This window comes from Macaca nemestrina, chromosome 20 (assembly GCF_043159975.1).
Source record: "Macaca nemestrina isolate mMacNem1 chromosome 20, mMacNem.hap1, whole genome shotgun sequence".
In the NCBI taxonomy this organism is placed as follows: domain Eukaryota; kingdom Metazoa; phylum Chordata; class Mammalia; order Primates; family Cercopithecidae; genus Macaca; species Macaca nemestrina.
Genome location: NC_092144.1, coordinates 39204542 through 39219340, shown reverse-complemented (window position 1 = coordinate 39219340; position 14799 = coordinate 39204542). Strand labels below are relative to the sequence as shown.

General features: G+C 49.4%; 1 protein-coding gene across 5 annotated transcripts; it reads right to left on the bottom strand.

Moving 5' to 3' along the window:
* Window positions 1–1253: 1253 nt before the first annotated feature.
* On the bottom strand, window positions 1254–12807 carry LOC105487658 (cyclin E1). Of its 5 annotated transcripts, none has more exons than XM_071085954.1 (12): window positions 12622–12801; window positions 12195–12241; window positions 12007–12094; window positions 11739–11798; window positions 7902–8047; window positions 7643–7778; window positions 4763–4909; window positions 3776–3871; window positions 3463–3597; window positions 3242–3353; window positions 2988–3145; window positions 1254–1934 (listed from the first exon to the last, which is right to left on the bottom strand). In XM_071085954.1, exons 2-12 carry the CDS (start codon window positions 12215–12217, stop codon window positions 1812–1814), a joined length of 1224 nt encoding a protein of 407 aa, XP_070942055.1. In that variant the 5' UTR covers window positions 12218–12241; window positions 12622–12801; the 3' UTR covers window positions 1254–1811. The 5 variants fall into 5 exon arrangements, with proteins under 5 accessions (XP_070942055.1, XP_070942054.1, XP_070942058.1 ...); XM_071085953.1 differs by having other exon boundaries at window positions 11739–11807; window positions 12622–12800; XM_071085957.1 differs by lacking the exon at window positions 3463–3597 and having other exon boundaries at window positions 11739–11807; window positions 12622–12807.
* Between the last annotated feature and the right edge of the window lie 1992 nt (window positions 12808–14799).

Here is a 14799-nt window from a genome sequence, read left to right as displayed (position 1 = left end):
GGGGTTTCACCATGTTGGGCAGGCTGGTCTCGAACTCCTGACCTCAAGTGATCTGCCCAACTCAGCCTCCCAAAGTGCTGAGGTTACAGGAGTGAGGCACCGCGCCCAGCCGCATTTTCTTCTTTTCCTTTTTTTTTTAAATTTTTTTTTGAGATGGAGTCTTGCTGTTGCCCAAGCTGGAGTACAGTGGTGCAATCTCGGCTCACTGCAAGCTCTGCCTCCCGGATTCATGCCATTCTTCTGCCTCAGCCTCCCAAGTAGCTGGGACTACAGGTGCCCACCACCATGCCCAGCTAATTTTTGTATTTTTAGTAGAGATGAGGTTTCACCATTTTAGCCAGGATGGTCTCAATCTCCTGACCTCAGGTTGTCCTCCCACCTCAGCCTCCCAAAGTGCTGGGATTACAGGCGTGAGCCACCGTGCCCGGCCGCATTTTCTTCTTAAAAGCAGTTTTGGCCTACTATGTTAAAAGTTCTCCAAAGAAAAATTCACTTATTCTTTAGGTTAAGATTTGGGTAAGGACAAAAAAAAAAAAAAAAAAAAAAAAGCATTAAATCACACTAATTACAGATTCCTTATGGCCTTTAACCAGTCCTAAGAAGGAAGTTATACCTAGGAATCCTCTTCGGTGTGGACATGACCTCACCACTACACTGCCATCGATGGCCAATGAACCTGATGTGAGCAGCCACCAGTGCAGGGCGTGGTGAGAGAAATACCAGGTGGACTCCTTGCTTCCAGCTCAGGGGGCACCAGGAGGCAGACAGGCTGCACCTGAAGCCCATTTCTAAAGTTTTCTTTCCATCAAATACATTGAAAAATGTATTTAACCGAAAGAGTTAAGCCTCAGGGCTGGGTGAGGTGGCTCACACCTGTAATCCCAGCACTTTGGAAAGCTGAGACAGGCGGATCACCTGAGGTCAGGAGTTTTGAGACCAGCCTGGCCAACATGGCGAAACCCCATCTCCACTAAAAATACAGAAATTAGCTGGGTGTGGTGGCACATGCCTGTAGTCCCAGCTACTTAGGAGGCTGAGGCAGGAGAATCACTTAAACCCGGGAGGCAGAGGCTGCAGTGAGCCAAGACTGTGCCGCTGCACTCCAGCCTGGGTAACACAGCGAGACCCTGTCCCTGTCTTAAAAAAAAAACAAAAAACAAAAAACAACCTTGAGCCTCAAGAAGTATGAAGTCAAAAAAGATAACTTGATATAGTCACAATTAAGGCTTCTACCTTACGTTACCAGACACAGCTCATAAAACCAGCTGTCTCAAAGACAGTATTATCTTTATTAAAAAACGGATAGATATAGCAGCACTTACAAAACAGAGTTCATTCAAAGGCATTGTACACTGTCAACTGATAATGTGGAGACAGCAACCCCCTGCCTAGCTGGCTGTGGGCTCTGCACAACATTTGCCCGCAACCACCTGCTCCACTTGGTACAATGCAGCCCAGAACACCCGCGGGGAGAGCCACGCCACTGTGGCCCTCCACAGCTTCAAGCCTTTGTTGTTGTGTGAGTCCCTCAGGTCAAGTAGCACCTTCCATAGCAGCATTGGGAGCACGCACTGGTGTCTGGAGGTGGCTGGTGTACTTGACCCACTTATTTAAAAAAAATCTATAAGCATTCAATAAAAAACACTTTGCCCTGTTCGATGCCATCCACAGAAATACTTCTGTTGTGGAAGAAACACTCTTCCATTTTAGATATCTGTAAAAGCAAACGCACGCCTCCGCTGCAACAGACAGAAGAGAACGTGGAGCAGGCGCTTCCGTGTGACTGTCTTTGGTGGAGAAGGATGGGGTGGTCACGCCATTTCTGGCTCGCTGCTCTGCTTCTTACTGCTCTGTGGAGGGGTGAGGAGCCCACTGGGGAGAGGAGAAGCCCTATTTTGTTCAGACAACATGGCTTTCTTTGCTCGGGCTTTGTCCTGTCAGTAAGAATAAAAGGGACAACATGTTAAAGTACAACATATCCTTGGGCTTCAACTACCATAGGCTTTTTCTTTTTCTTTTTTCATATTTTTTTTTTCCCCCGAGATGGAGTCTCGCTTTGCCACCCAGACTGGAGTATGGTGACGGGATCTCGGCTCACTGCAACTTCCACTTCCCGGGTTCGAGCGATTCTCTGCCTCAGCCTCCCGAGTAGAGTAGCTGAGATTACAGGCACCCACCACCATGCCCGGCTAATTTTTGTATTTTTCATAGAGATGAGGTTTTGCCATTTTGGCCAGGCTGGTCTCGAACTCCTGACCTTGGGCAATCTGCCCGCCTCAGCCTCCCAAAGTGCTGGGACTACAGGCATGTGCCACCATGCCCGGCTAGTTTTTAAATTTTTTAGGGACAGGGTCTCCCTATGTTGCCCAGGCTAGTCTCGAACTTCTGGGCTCAAGCAGTCCTTCTGCCTTGGCCTCCAAAAGCCACTGTGTCTGGCCACTATGTCTTTTTCTGTGGAGGTGAGTAAAGGAAAAAAAAATATCAAAGAACACTTTAGAACTCTGGTGGTCTATACGATAGTGAGATACAGCATCAATTTGCCAGGATTTTTCTTGTTCAAGGAATTAAAATTGGAATTTCTCAAGGATATTTGGAGCCTGCCTGAAGAAAAGTGAACAGGTTATTTAGGCAGTTTTTTTTTCCTTTTGAGACACAGTTTTGCTCTGTTGCCCAGGCTGGAGTGCAGTGGTGTGATCTCAACGCACCGCAACCTCCGCCTCCCGGGTTCAAATGATTCTCCTGCCTCAGCCTCTCGAGTAGCTGGGACTACAGGTGCCCACCACCATACCTGGCTAATTTTTGAATTTTTGGTAGAGACAGGGTTTCACCATGTTGGCCAGGCTGGTCTTGAGCTCCTGGCCTCAAGTGATCGGTCCACCTTGGCCTCCCAAAGTGCTGGGTTGACAGGCCTGAACCACTGCGGCTGGCCTATTTAGGCAGTTTTAAGAATTTGGGCAAGAAGGACTGAAAGAAAGAGCAGCACTGACCAGCAAGTCCAAGCTGTCTCTGTGGGTCTGTATGTTGTGTGCATCTTCATCAGCAATGCCCCTGAAGTGCTTCAGTTTTGAGCTCCCCGTCTCCCTTATAACCATGGCAAACGGAACCATCCACTTGACACAGTTCTCTATGTCGCACCACTGATACCCTGCAGTGAAGACACATCGTGGGCTTAACCTGAGGCTGACAACTGAGTGTAAGCTTAGTACACCTTGTTTGTGCGCGCATTGGAAAGCCTACTTACCTGAAACCTTTTGCGTCAATTCAGATGAAGAGAAATGATACAAGGCTGAAGCAGCAAGTATACCATAAGGAAATTCGAGGCAGTCAACATCCAGGACACAGAGATCCAACAGCTACGGAGAAGAAAAGAATGCTGAGATGGACGCCACCACACGCCTCTTCTAGAGTTCCTCACTCCAGCTGCAGGGAAGGTGGCCCCACGGACGTGATGGAGCCACTTACCTCTGCAATCTGTATAAAGATTTGCTGGGGATACTGCGGCAGTAGCACTTCATGTAAGTCATTTAGATATGCAACCTGCATGTATACATTCAGCCAGGACACAATAGTCAGGGGACTTAAACGCCACTTAAGGGCCTAAAGGAAAACAGAGAGAAAAGAGACCGATGATTGAGAAAAGAAGTTCAAAATGCAGCCATGTTCCACGCCACAATGTGTCCAGCTGGAGAACAGTTCCCAGAGGCACTCACACTTCAGGTGGAAAAGATCTGACATACACATTTTAAAAATGGCTGGAAAATTCACCGGAACCCACCTTCATAATCATTAATTCCATGGTGAGAATTTCATCTCCTGAACAAGCTCCATCTGTCACATACGCAAACTGGTGCAACTTTGGAGGATAGATTTCCTGAAAGGAAATAAAAGATGGCACTAGCACCCAAGCCAGTCTCTAACAGTCTCAATTTATAATGCATCCAAAATGACTTCTCAGCACCCTGGCATGGAAAGAGAGAAGACGCACTGATGGGATTAACACAGAAGCCACTCTAATGGTTCAACATGTGTTCCTTGTTAAAAAAAAAAAAAAAAACAAAAACAAAAAAAACTCCTCCCACCCACCCTTAAATAAATGGATGGAACTTTGACTCACTGTGGGTACTTTTGAAATATCCCCTTTTCAGTACCTTTAACACGTTTGAAAGTTGGGCCCATACACCCTTTGATAATCATACACAAATTTTTCATCTTTTCTTTTTTCTTTTTAGACAGAATTTCCCTCTGGTGCCCAGGCTGGAGTGCAGTGATGGATCTCGACTCACTGCAATCTCTGCCTCCTGGGCTCCAGCGATTCTCTTGCCTCAGCCTCCCGAATAGCTGGGATTACAGGCGCACGCCCCCACGCCTGGCTAATTTTTGTATTTTTAGTACAAACGGTGTTTCACCATGTCTCAAACTACTGGCTTCAAGTGACCTAGCTGCCTTGGCCTCCCAAAGTGCTTGGGATCATAGGCATGAGCCACCACCCCGGGCCCAAAATTATGATCTTAGTTCAAAGATCAATTTGTTTTTCTTTGCTCAATGTAACTACACGAACCTAGGTCTTCCACACCCTCACTACTTTTCTTTTCCCGGTCACTTTCCAGCCTCTTTTCTTTTTGGCATGTGTCTTAACTTTTAGGGTAGCAAATCAGAAAAATTTAGGATGAGTGCATAGACAAAACACCAACCTCTTCCCCCAATCTCAGTGGAGCTCAAGAAATAACACACATTATAGAACGAATACTTGAAAATGATTTACCTCAAGTTTGGCTGCAATAAATAAAGATGAAATCCCAATAAGCTGTAAAAGAGTTTTCACAACATTTTCTTGTGTCGCCATATACCGGTCAAAGAAATCCTGTGCCAAGTAAAAGGTCTCCCTATGAAGTTTATAGACTTCACACACCTGAAAACATATTAAGTTTTAGAACGGTTACTTGAGGAAGGGGAAAAAAAAACCAAAAACAAACCTTATAATGACTTTGGTGAAGGACAATATAGGACAATATTAAATGCAAAGTTCCTGAACTCAACAATTGATGTTTTTTTGTTAGTTTGTTTTTTGTTTTGAGACAGTGTCTTATTCTGTCGCCCAGGCTGGAGTGTAGTGTTGTAATCTTGGTTCACTGCAACCTCCGAGTCCCAGGCTCAAGTGATTCTCTTGCTTCAGCCTCCCGAGTAGCTGGAATTACAGGCACCCGCCACCATGCCCAGCTAATTTTTGTATTTTTAGTAGAAATGGTGTTTCACCATGTTGACCAGGCTGGTCTTGAACTCCTGGCCTCAAGTGATCCGCCTGCTTCAGCCTCCCAAAGTGATGGGATTAAGGGATGAGCCACTGTGCCCAGCCTAACAACTGATAGGTTTTAAATGAGGGGCCCTCTGGCCTGTCCCACCCTCACCTGCCTAGGATGTGAATCATCCCCCTGCCCGCACATCCCCGTGGAGCAGGCCACCTGCCTGTTAGTCACTCAGTAGCACACAGGTTATCAGATGGACTGTCACAGCACAGCAGTGCTGGTGTTCAAGCAAGCAGCCCTTATTTTACTGAATAATGGCCCCACAGGGCAAGAGTACTGAGGCTGGCTATTTGGAAACGCCAGAGAGAAGCCGTGAAGTGCTTTCTTTAAGTGAAAATGTGAAAGTAGAGGATTAAAAACATAGCATAGCTAGAGCTCAGTACTATCTGTGGCTTCAGGCGTCTCCTGCGGGTCTTGGGATGTACTCCCAAGGATGAGGGGAACTTTTGTAGTTACATATTCATTTTCTACATGTTTTCATGAAACGGGTCTGCCTGAGATGTCCGTCTTTTCAGAAGAAAAGCCCACTTCTCATCCATTCAAGTCTTACAAGGTTGTCTAGGAAGTTTCCCTTAATCAGAAACTATAAGCTACCGCAGTTCATCCCAGTAAGAGATATACTACCCATAAAATCTCTCTTATGTTTAACCATTATCTATTAAATTTTGTTATACTTGTTCTTTTGATTAACTGTTAAAGAGAAACAAAATAGTGTGGATCAAGATAAGATTTGAGTTGGGTGCTGTAGCGCACACCCGTAATCCCAGCATTTTGGGAGGCCGAGGCAGGCGGACCCCTTGATCCCAGGAGTTGGAGACCAGCTGGGGCAACACAATGAGACACCATCTCAACAAAAAATAAAAAATTGGCAGGGTGTAGTAGCTCATGCCTGTAGTCCCAACGACTGGGGAGGCTGAGGCGGGAGGACTGCTTGAGCCCGGGAATTGGAGCCTGTAGTGAGCCATGACTGCACCACTACACTCCAGCTTAGGTGACAGAGCAACTCTGTCTCAAAATACAGAAGCCACTCCAATGGTCCAAATATCTTTAAAAATGTGCTAAAAAAAAATCGAGACAGAGTCCCATGATCACCCAGGCTGGAGTGCAGTGGCACTATCATGGCTCACTGCAGGCTCCAACTCCCAGGCTCAAGCAATCCTCCCATTTCAGCCTCCGCAATAGTTGTGACTACAAGCGTGAGCCACTATACCCTGACAATTTTTTATGTTTTGTTGAAATGGGGTCTTGAGGGCCGGGTGCAGTGGCTCACACCTGTAATCCCGGCACTTTGGGAGGCCAAGGCAGGCGGATCACCTGAGGTCAGGAGTTCAAGACCAGCCTGACCAACATGGAGAAACCCCGTCTCTACTAAAAATACAAAATTAGCCAGGCATGGTGGCGTATGCCTGTAATCCCAGCTACTCAGGAGCCTGAGGCAAGAGAATCACTTGAAACCGGGAGGCAGAGGTTGCAGTGAGCCGAGATCGCACCATTGCACTCCAGCCTGGGCAACAAGAGCGAAACTCTGTCTCAAAAAAAAAAAGACAAGACATGGGGTCTTGCTATGTTGCCCAGGTTAGTCTCCAACTCCTGGGCTCAAGGGATCCTTCTGCCTTGGCCTCCCAAAGTGCTGGGATTAGAGACATGACCCACCGTGCCCAGCCAGGATTTGAACAGTATATTTTATTAGAATAAATGGGAATGGTGGCAAAAGGGAATGGATTCCAAGAAGTTAAAAAGGAACAATGTCAGACCTGCTTAAGATAAACTTGTTCACATGTGTTTATAATTTATGACAGTAGCTATCAAAGAGGTGATATATGCGTTCCAGTGGGTACATTTAAAAGCAGTTTAGCCAGGCACGATGGCTCAGGCCTGTAATCCCAGCACTCTGGGAGGCCAAGGTGGGTGGATCACGAGGTCAGGAGTTCAAGACCAGCCTGGCCAACATGGTGAAACCCTGTCTCTTCTAAAAATACAAAAATTAGCCGGGTGTGGTGGCGTGTGCCAGTAATCCCAGCTACTCAGGAGGCTGAGGCCAGGAGAATCGCTTGAACCTGTGAGGCAGAGGTTGCAGTGAGCCGAGATTTTGCCACTGCACTCCAGCCTCCGTGACAAAGACTCCATCTCAAAAAAAAGAAAAGAAGAAAAAAAAAAAAGATTTCAGAAATTCTTGCTAAGAATACAAGCAAAACAGAAAGAACACCTCAGTAAATATACCATATAGCTTCAGAGATGGAGAACGTGTCAAGGGAATCAACCACACAGAGATCCTAATACACAAAAATGCTGGAAATGCTCAGTGCTTTCATGAAGGCAACAGGAAGACTCAAGCTCACCTCCATTAACCAATCCAGAAGAATTGCTCGCATTTTTGGCTGCAGAAGAGGGTGTTGCTCAAGAAAGTGCTGATCCCTTAAGTATGTCTTTTCCTTGTTTAACATGATTTTCCAGACTTCCTCTCTATTTGCCCAGCTACAACAAAACACACAACAAAAATGAGGCCCACACAGGGGTGAGAATGCGTCCATGCTATGAGGGATAAAGGGGAGTATGGAGTAAGAGACCTGGAAGCCACGTGGTAGAGTCGGCACTGACCTCAGTACAGGCAGCGGGGAGCCTCTGGATGGTGCAATAATCCGAGGCTTGCACGTTGAGTTTGGGTAAACCCGCTCATCATCTTCTTTGTCAGGTGTGGGGATCAGGGAGCAGGGGTCTGCACAGCCTGTATTATTGTCCCAAGGCTGTAAATGAAAAATACACAGGAGAGGTGAGATAAGATGCAAACAGCTCCTACATTACCCAAAAACACTGCAAAGTCACTTGCAACTCAGTAAGATACTGGGCATGACCTCTGAAAGTGCTTCCAAAAAGACACATTATGGTATTTTTTGTCACAACTCAAAGATTTGTTTTTTAGTGAGTACACGCATCTACTAAAATTTCACAAAAGGAAAACAGAATTGTCAATAAAAATATTTACATAAGCACTTCACGTTCATGAGTATAAAAGATCAAAAATGTAAATTGGCTGCCATATATATTAAAGTCCCCTCAGTTTAAAACAAAAACCCACCAAATGTGACATTTTTTTTTGTTGCGCGACTAGCCAAATATGTTAAACAATAAAGGACTTTCTCTTTTCCTTAACTCGAAACAAACAGAATGACTATCCACCTAGTTAAAACCAAATCAAGTGATGGTCACAGGTCATACTATGAAGTCTACAGGAAGCTAGTCTAGATACTCCTTAAGACCTCTGAATCTCGAATCTTGCAGGCTAATTCAAATACCCAATAAAATAAGGAACTATTATAAACCAAAGCACTATGCTTTTCTTTTAAAGGTTTCAGATATGTATTCAGTTTTCAGTATCTGAAAAACACTAAAGTTCATTTAGAATATTTTCTTTTTTAAAGCTATTCCTACTCTAAGATGTCTGATTTTTAAAGTTATAAAATGGTAACTCTGCTGAAGATATTAGGCAGGTAACAATCCCACTAGCATGGAAGCCGTATGAAAGTCTGAGACTTGGCTTTTTTTTTTTTTTTTTTGAGACAGGGTCTCCCTCTGTTGCCCAGGCTGGAGTGCAGTGGTGCGATCTCAGCTCACTGCAACCTCTGCCTCCTGGGGTCAAGCCATCCTCCTGCCTCAGCCTCCTAAGCAGCTAGGACTTCAGGCATGCACAAGCATGCCCAGCTAATTTTTGTATTTTTTGGTAGAGATGGGTTTTCGCCATGTTGTCCAGGCTGGTCTCGAACGCCTGGACTCAAGCCGTCCTCCTGCCTTGTCTTCCAAAAGTGCTGAGATTACAGGCCTGAACCACCGCACTTGGCTTTTTTTTTTTTTTTTTTAAGCAGAGACCACCAGCCTGGCGGTGGTCTCTGCTTTAAAAAAATAGACAACTGGGGTCACTATAATGAACGTGGAAACTTGGGCTCTAAGTGCTACCTCAAAGACACAGCACAGAGTGGCGACCACAGCACATTGGTCGCCTTCAGAGGAAGCCCAAACACTTTCAGTTGGAAGAGCAAAGCCAGATAAAGCTCTTCCCCACCCAATGTACAAAGAATTGGGCATGCAAATTATCCATGACAGCTCCTGCCAACAGCTGTGCGAGCAAGGCTGCTTCCTTTCAGTTCTAGTACCATGTGCGGGTGGCATTTCCTTGACTCAAAAAGGGTCACATTACAACCGCTGTAAGTTGTTCTTCATTCAGGAAGAATGAATTCTAGTCTTGAAGGCATAATGCTGGGTGCCGCCCTCTAAGGCCAGCTGGCTGGCACATCTGAGAGCAGGCCTTTGGACATAGATGAGTCCAGCAGCAGTTCCCAAACAAACTAGGTGAACCATCAGCAGACAAACGGTTTCCAAAGTTGGCCTTTTAGGGACCAGTGGATGAGGTAGAATAATTAAGTCTATGTCCTTAACTTGAGTGTACACCAAGTTTCAAAACAAGATCTGTCTGACTTTATTTAGGAAGGAATGAGAGCAACGGGATTCCTAACCACTCCATCTCCTCACACCACTTTTTTCCTTATGTAGGATTATTTTCTGAAAAGTAACAGTCCAGAATTCCACTTCAATAGAAAGACTGAGTCTCGTGCAAAAAAATTAAATAACATAATGGACGTGTTAAGTAGGTCTTAGATAAAAGGGTATTCTTTTCATTAAGAACAGGCTAAGATGAAAATTAAAAAACCTCCATGTGGTCTTGATGAAGCAGTTACACAAGAGTTTAGCACAATGGCTCCAAGTAGCTCAAAACTGTCGTACTGGGGTGAACTATGATAACTCCAGAGAAAAGTTCTGTATGTGAACAGGGAAAAAGGTTCTGTGGTACCCCCAAGTTCTAGTTTCATGAATCCACAAAGAAATAACAAAGATACTGCTCCATACATAGACAGCTAATGTTTAAGCTATCTGCTCTACAAAATGTACAGAAATCTGTTGCCTTTAATCTCTGGATAACCACGAAAATGCCTTCTAGTGGGAAACGGTACAGCTATTCTGGCAGCACAGCTATCCACGCTGTGGCCAGGGGACAGAGCCACAATCCGTCCCAGGCACCCTCGTCACTACTCAGGCTATCCTTGAGAACAGACATGCTTCTAAAACTCCAAGAATGTAACAGGGACGGCCCTGCTTCATCTTCAGCTGGAAGTTGCTTTTTTATTCAAAACACAGCTGGGAAAATAAACAATCCTGAATTTCACAAAGTCAGAATTCATTTTATAATACCTAAAAAATCAACTTGCTTGATTTGAACGTACTTTTTTTTTAAGGGGAGAAAAAAAAAAAAACAAAAAACTTGGGATATGCCATCTTATTTCCTTCTCTGAAATGATTTCTTTGAATGAAAAAGGAAATCGGCAACCCTTTCTTCAATAGTCAGTGGACCCTCTTCAGAAATGCTTATTTTGGGGGAATCTTACAGTGACAACTGCTATTTAGAACACGGCCCATTGAGTTGAAACCCTTCACACTTCCAGATGAACTGGCTGCTGCTCTGCACAGTGAGGTGCTCCTCTGCTAACCTAGCTGGGATCCCTGTACTCAGGTGGAACACTGTTTCTGTTCAGCGTTTATCTGTGATAGAGTCAGAAGGCCTGACCAGCTAGTTTAGAGATAGGCTGCTTCCCCGCACGGGAGCCATAACTACAGTCTCCAGCCATTTCTGAAAGTAAAGAGATAGTACAAGCTTTTCCTGCAAGAAACTTCTGATATTATAATGATTATCACACTGCATGCAGGAAATTTGGCAGGAACTCCATCAGGAGAGAAAAGAAAAGCAGTCAAAAAAAAATGTGTTCAGACACCACCTATCATTACACTGAATGTTCCACTGATACTCTTGCTGAGGTCAGGCTGAGCTGGGGATCAATGCAGGTAATTGCTGGAGGGGCTAGAAGAACTTCCAGGGCCAGAAAGAGAAGAATTTGAAACCTGACCTACAGAAGACGGAGGAGGTCCTTAAGCACCATGACAAGAAAAATAGGTGTAGATGGGGGGGAAGTTGTTGCTTATAAACACCCAGGAATCCTCCCCCAGTTCACCAGCTTTTACAGACAAGGCTGAGGGCCCAACTTTGCCCCTGGGTGGCACAGGACTCTGGGTTACTTTCTTCCTCTAACTGAGTCTCAGTTTCCTCCTGGGCAGAAGGGGAGGACTGAATAATGTGATGTCCATTCTGGTTCTTCCAGGCATCAGCACATATCTGTAATCTCAGACGGTGCCAGTCAGGAACACCAAACTTCCTGGAATCCCAGGACTGGCAGAGGCCAGTACCCACTGACAGGTACAGGGCCATATGGGCTGTGGCTGCATTTGAGAAGTTCACTCTCACCAGTGTCTCCAGCGAGACGAGAGCATGAAACCCCATGTGACCCACAGGGAGAAGGACCTCCACAGAGGCCCAACCCCGGGCGGACCTACCTGGCTCCCACACTGGTCCCTCGCCGTCCTGTCGATTTTGGCCATTTCTTCATCTGGATCCTGCAAAAACTAACATGAAGCCCACCCCCATGACCCCAAGGAAACACACCAAACAAGACAAAAACAGAGAGAGAGAAGAAGAGAAAGCTGATCAGGTTATGAGCACCGTTCCAGCCCAAGGGACCCCCCCACCCGCCGTAGGCAGAGTCAAGTAGGGTACCCAGGTGAGATGGGGGGGTGCTCCTCAACCTGTCTCTTTTGTACTCACAACGGCCACGTTTGCCTTCCTCTTCCTGGAGCGAGCCGAGAACTCTGCGCCGCCGTCCTCCTTCATGGTGTCCCGCTCCTTCGCATCCCTGTGGACCCGGGTGGCACCAGGCCGGGTGAGCACCCGCGGCCGCCCCTCCCCCACGCCACCCGTCCCGTCCCGTCCGGCCCCGCGGCGCAGGCACTCACCGCTCCCTGCGCTCCCTCGGCATGATGGGGCTGCTCCGGCCTGAGGCCTGCGGGGCGGCGCGGGGTGAGGCGGCAGCGGGGTCAGGCCGCGGGCCCAGCACCCCTCCCCCCCTCGCGCGCGGGCGGCCGGGCGGGCCAGGAAGATGGCCGATGGCGGGGTGGCCTGTCACCCGCGACCCGCGCCCCCGCCGACCCCCGACCAGGGGTCCCGCCGCCTCCGCCGCCCTCGCCGGTCCGTCGCCTCCCGGGGCCCGGGCTGCCTCAGTGTCCCCTCCGCCCCGCTCCGCCGCGCTCCCAGCACCCTCCCCGAGCGCCCCGCGCCGCCGCCCGGGGACCCGCGACCCGGCCGCACCCCGCCCCCACCCAGCTCCCAGGCGCGGTCCGGGCCTCAGGAGTCCCTGTCCGCAGCCCGCGGCGGGAGCCTCACCAGGGTCTTGTCCGCGGCAGGCGGCGCGCTCCAGTCCCGGCAGGCGTCGGCGGCGGCGGCGGGAGTCGGCGGGCAGAGCGCGCGGCGGTGGCGGGATCCGCGCCTGCCCCCTACACCGCGCTGGCGGCCGCGCCGGCTGCTCCTGCGCCCGGCTCAGAGCGGGACATTTAAAATCCCTGCGCGCGGAACCGGCCCCGGCCCGCCCTCGCGCCGCCCCGCCGCGACTCCCAGCCCCTCAGCGGCCGCGCGGGACCCGGAGCCCGTCCCGCCCAGTCCCTCGCCCCGCCCCCGGATCCGCCCATCCGCGGCCCCGGCCAGCGAGGCGCAGGGACCGGGATCAGGGGCGGGGCCGGCGGGCGGGGCGGGGCCAAGTGACAGGGCCTGCGCGCCGAGGGCCCGGCGCGGGGCGCGGGGCGCGGGACGCTGGGCGGGGCGGCGGGCGGGACGCGGGAGAAGTCTGGCGCGCGGCGGCGAGGGGCGGGCCGCGGGCGCCGGGGGCGGGGCCGAGCGCCGCTGGAGCGGCAAAAAGCCGCGTGGCTGGCGCGGGTGGAATGTAAACACGGCGGGCGGCGCGGGTTCGGGCCCCGGCAGGGTCGAGCCGGGGGGCTGTGAGGGGGCCCTACACGAGGAGCGCCGCCCGCCTTTCCGCCGAGCGCGCTGTCCCGCCAGGCACGCCCTCCCCGCCCCCGGGACGCCGGGTTCCGGGCCCTGAGTCCGGGGCGGGGACATCCCCAAGGTCACTGCGCCTGTGCCTTGGCCTAGAACCAACGCTTCAGGCCGCGGGGTCTGGGGCTCCCTGGGGGCCGACTGCTATTCCTGGCCGCCTGTCCATTCATCCATCAGTGCATTGGGTCGTTCATTCATTCATTCAAGGAATCTGTGAGTTCCTTCCATGCGCCCCTTCCATACGCGCCCCTCCCCCGCAAGCCCTTCCTGGCGTTCTGAATACCTTTCTGACCCTGGGATTCCCTTGCACCCCATCTCTCACTTAAAGCCTTCCAGTTGAGGCAGGGCGCGGTGACTCAGGCCTGTAATCCTAGCATTGTGGGAGGCCGAGACGACCGATCCCTTGCGGTATTCGAGACCAGCCTGGGTAACAGTGAGACCCCATTTCTACAAAAAAAGAAACAAAAAGCCTTCCAGTTTTTTCCCATAAGGATCAAATACACGCTCCCTGTCCTAGGCTACAGGCTCCACAGGACTTGGCCCTGACCCCCCACCCTCAGACCTCAGGCCTCCCCTCCACCGCTGCTCTGTCCTTTCTCCCTCAAGACTTGTATTTTTTCTTGGCGGGGTGGGGGGGTGGCAGGTAGGGATAGGGTCTTGCTCAGGCTGGTCTCAAACCCATGAGCTCAAGCAATCCTTCTGCCTTGGCCTTCCAAAGTGCTGTGAGCCCAGCCCCTACACAGTCTTGGTGCCTCTCTGTTTCTTGTCTCTCTCCCCGCCTTGCTTATCTTGCTCACTGCTGTATCCCTCAGTTCTTGGCATAGTGCCTGGACCAAGGGAGACACTTAAATTGTGTTTCTGAATGAACGTTTGAAAGACAGGCACTGGCCAAGCCCTTGCAGAGTTTACCGGCTAATGAGAGAGACAGGTAGGGAACAGTAATCACCTCAGAGTACCCTCTGTACTCAGCTTCAGGAAGACGTGTGTAAAAGAAGGCTCTGGAATGCTCCCAGGGCCCTTCTTGAGCTAAAGTCTCAGTCCTGTCCCTCACCCTCCCCTAATGACCGTTTTCTTGAAGTTAGAGCCAGGGTCTTATCAAAGAGGCTCACAAATTTGTGACCCCCCAGGTCCTCTGAGGCCAAGGCTGCCAGGCTACTTGCTGAGCATGGACCCACCAGGCTCCTGAACCCCCCATCCTGTGCCCATTAGGAATCACCAGTAACAGGTATCATAAACAGTGTTTCCAAAATGGCAGCCTTGGGCTAAGTCCTTCAAAGTACCATCTCAATTAAACTTCACAATAATCCTATTCATGTTGATACCACGATTATCCTGTTTCACAGATGGCAACTATCTACTCCCAACAATCATTGTGAAGATTGAGATAATGTAGCTGACTCCCATACAGTACCTGGCACACAGTAAATGCTCAGTAAATGAGTTATTATAATGATGGTAGACAAGACAGAGTTTTCCTTAATCATTAGAGCAATGTATACACCCACCAGTAAA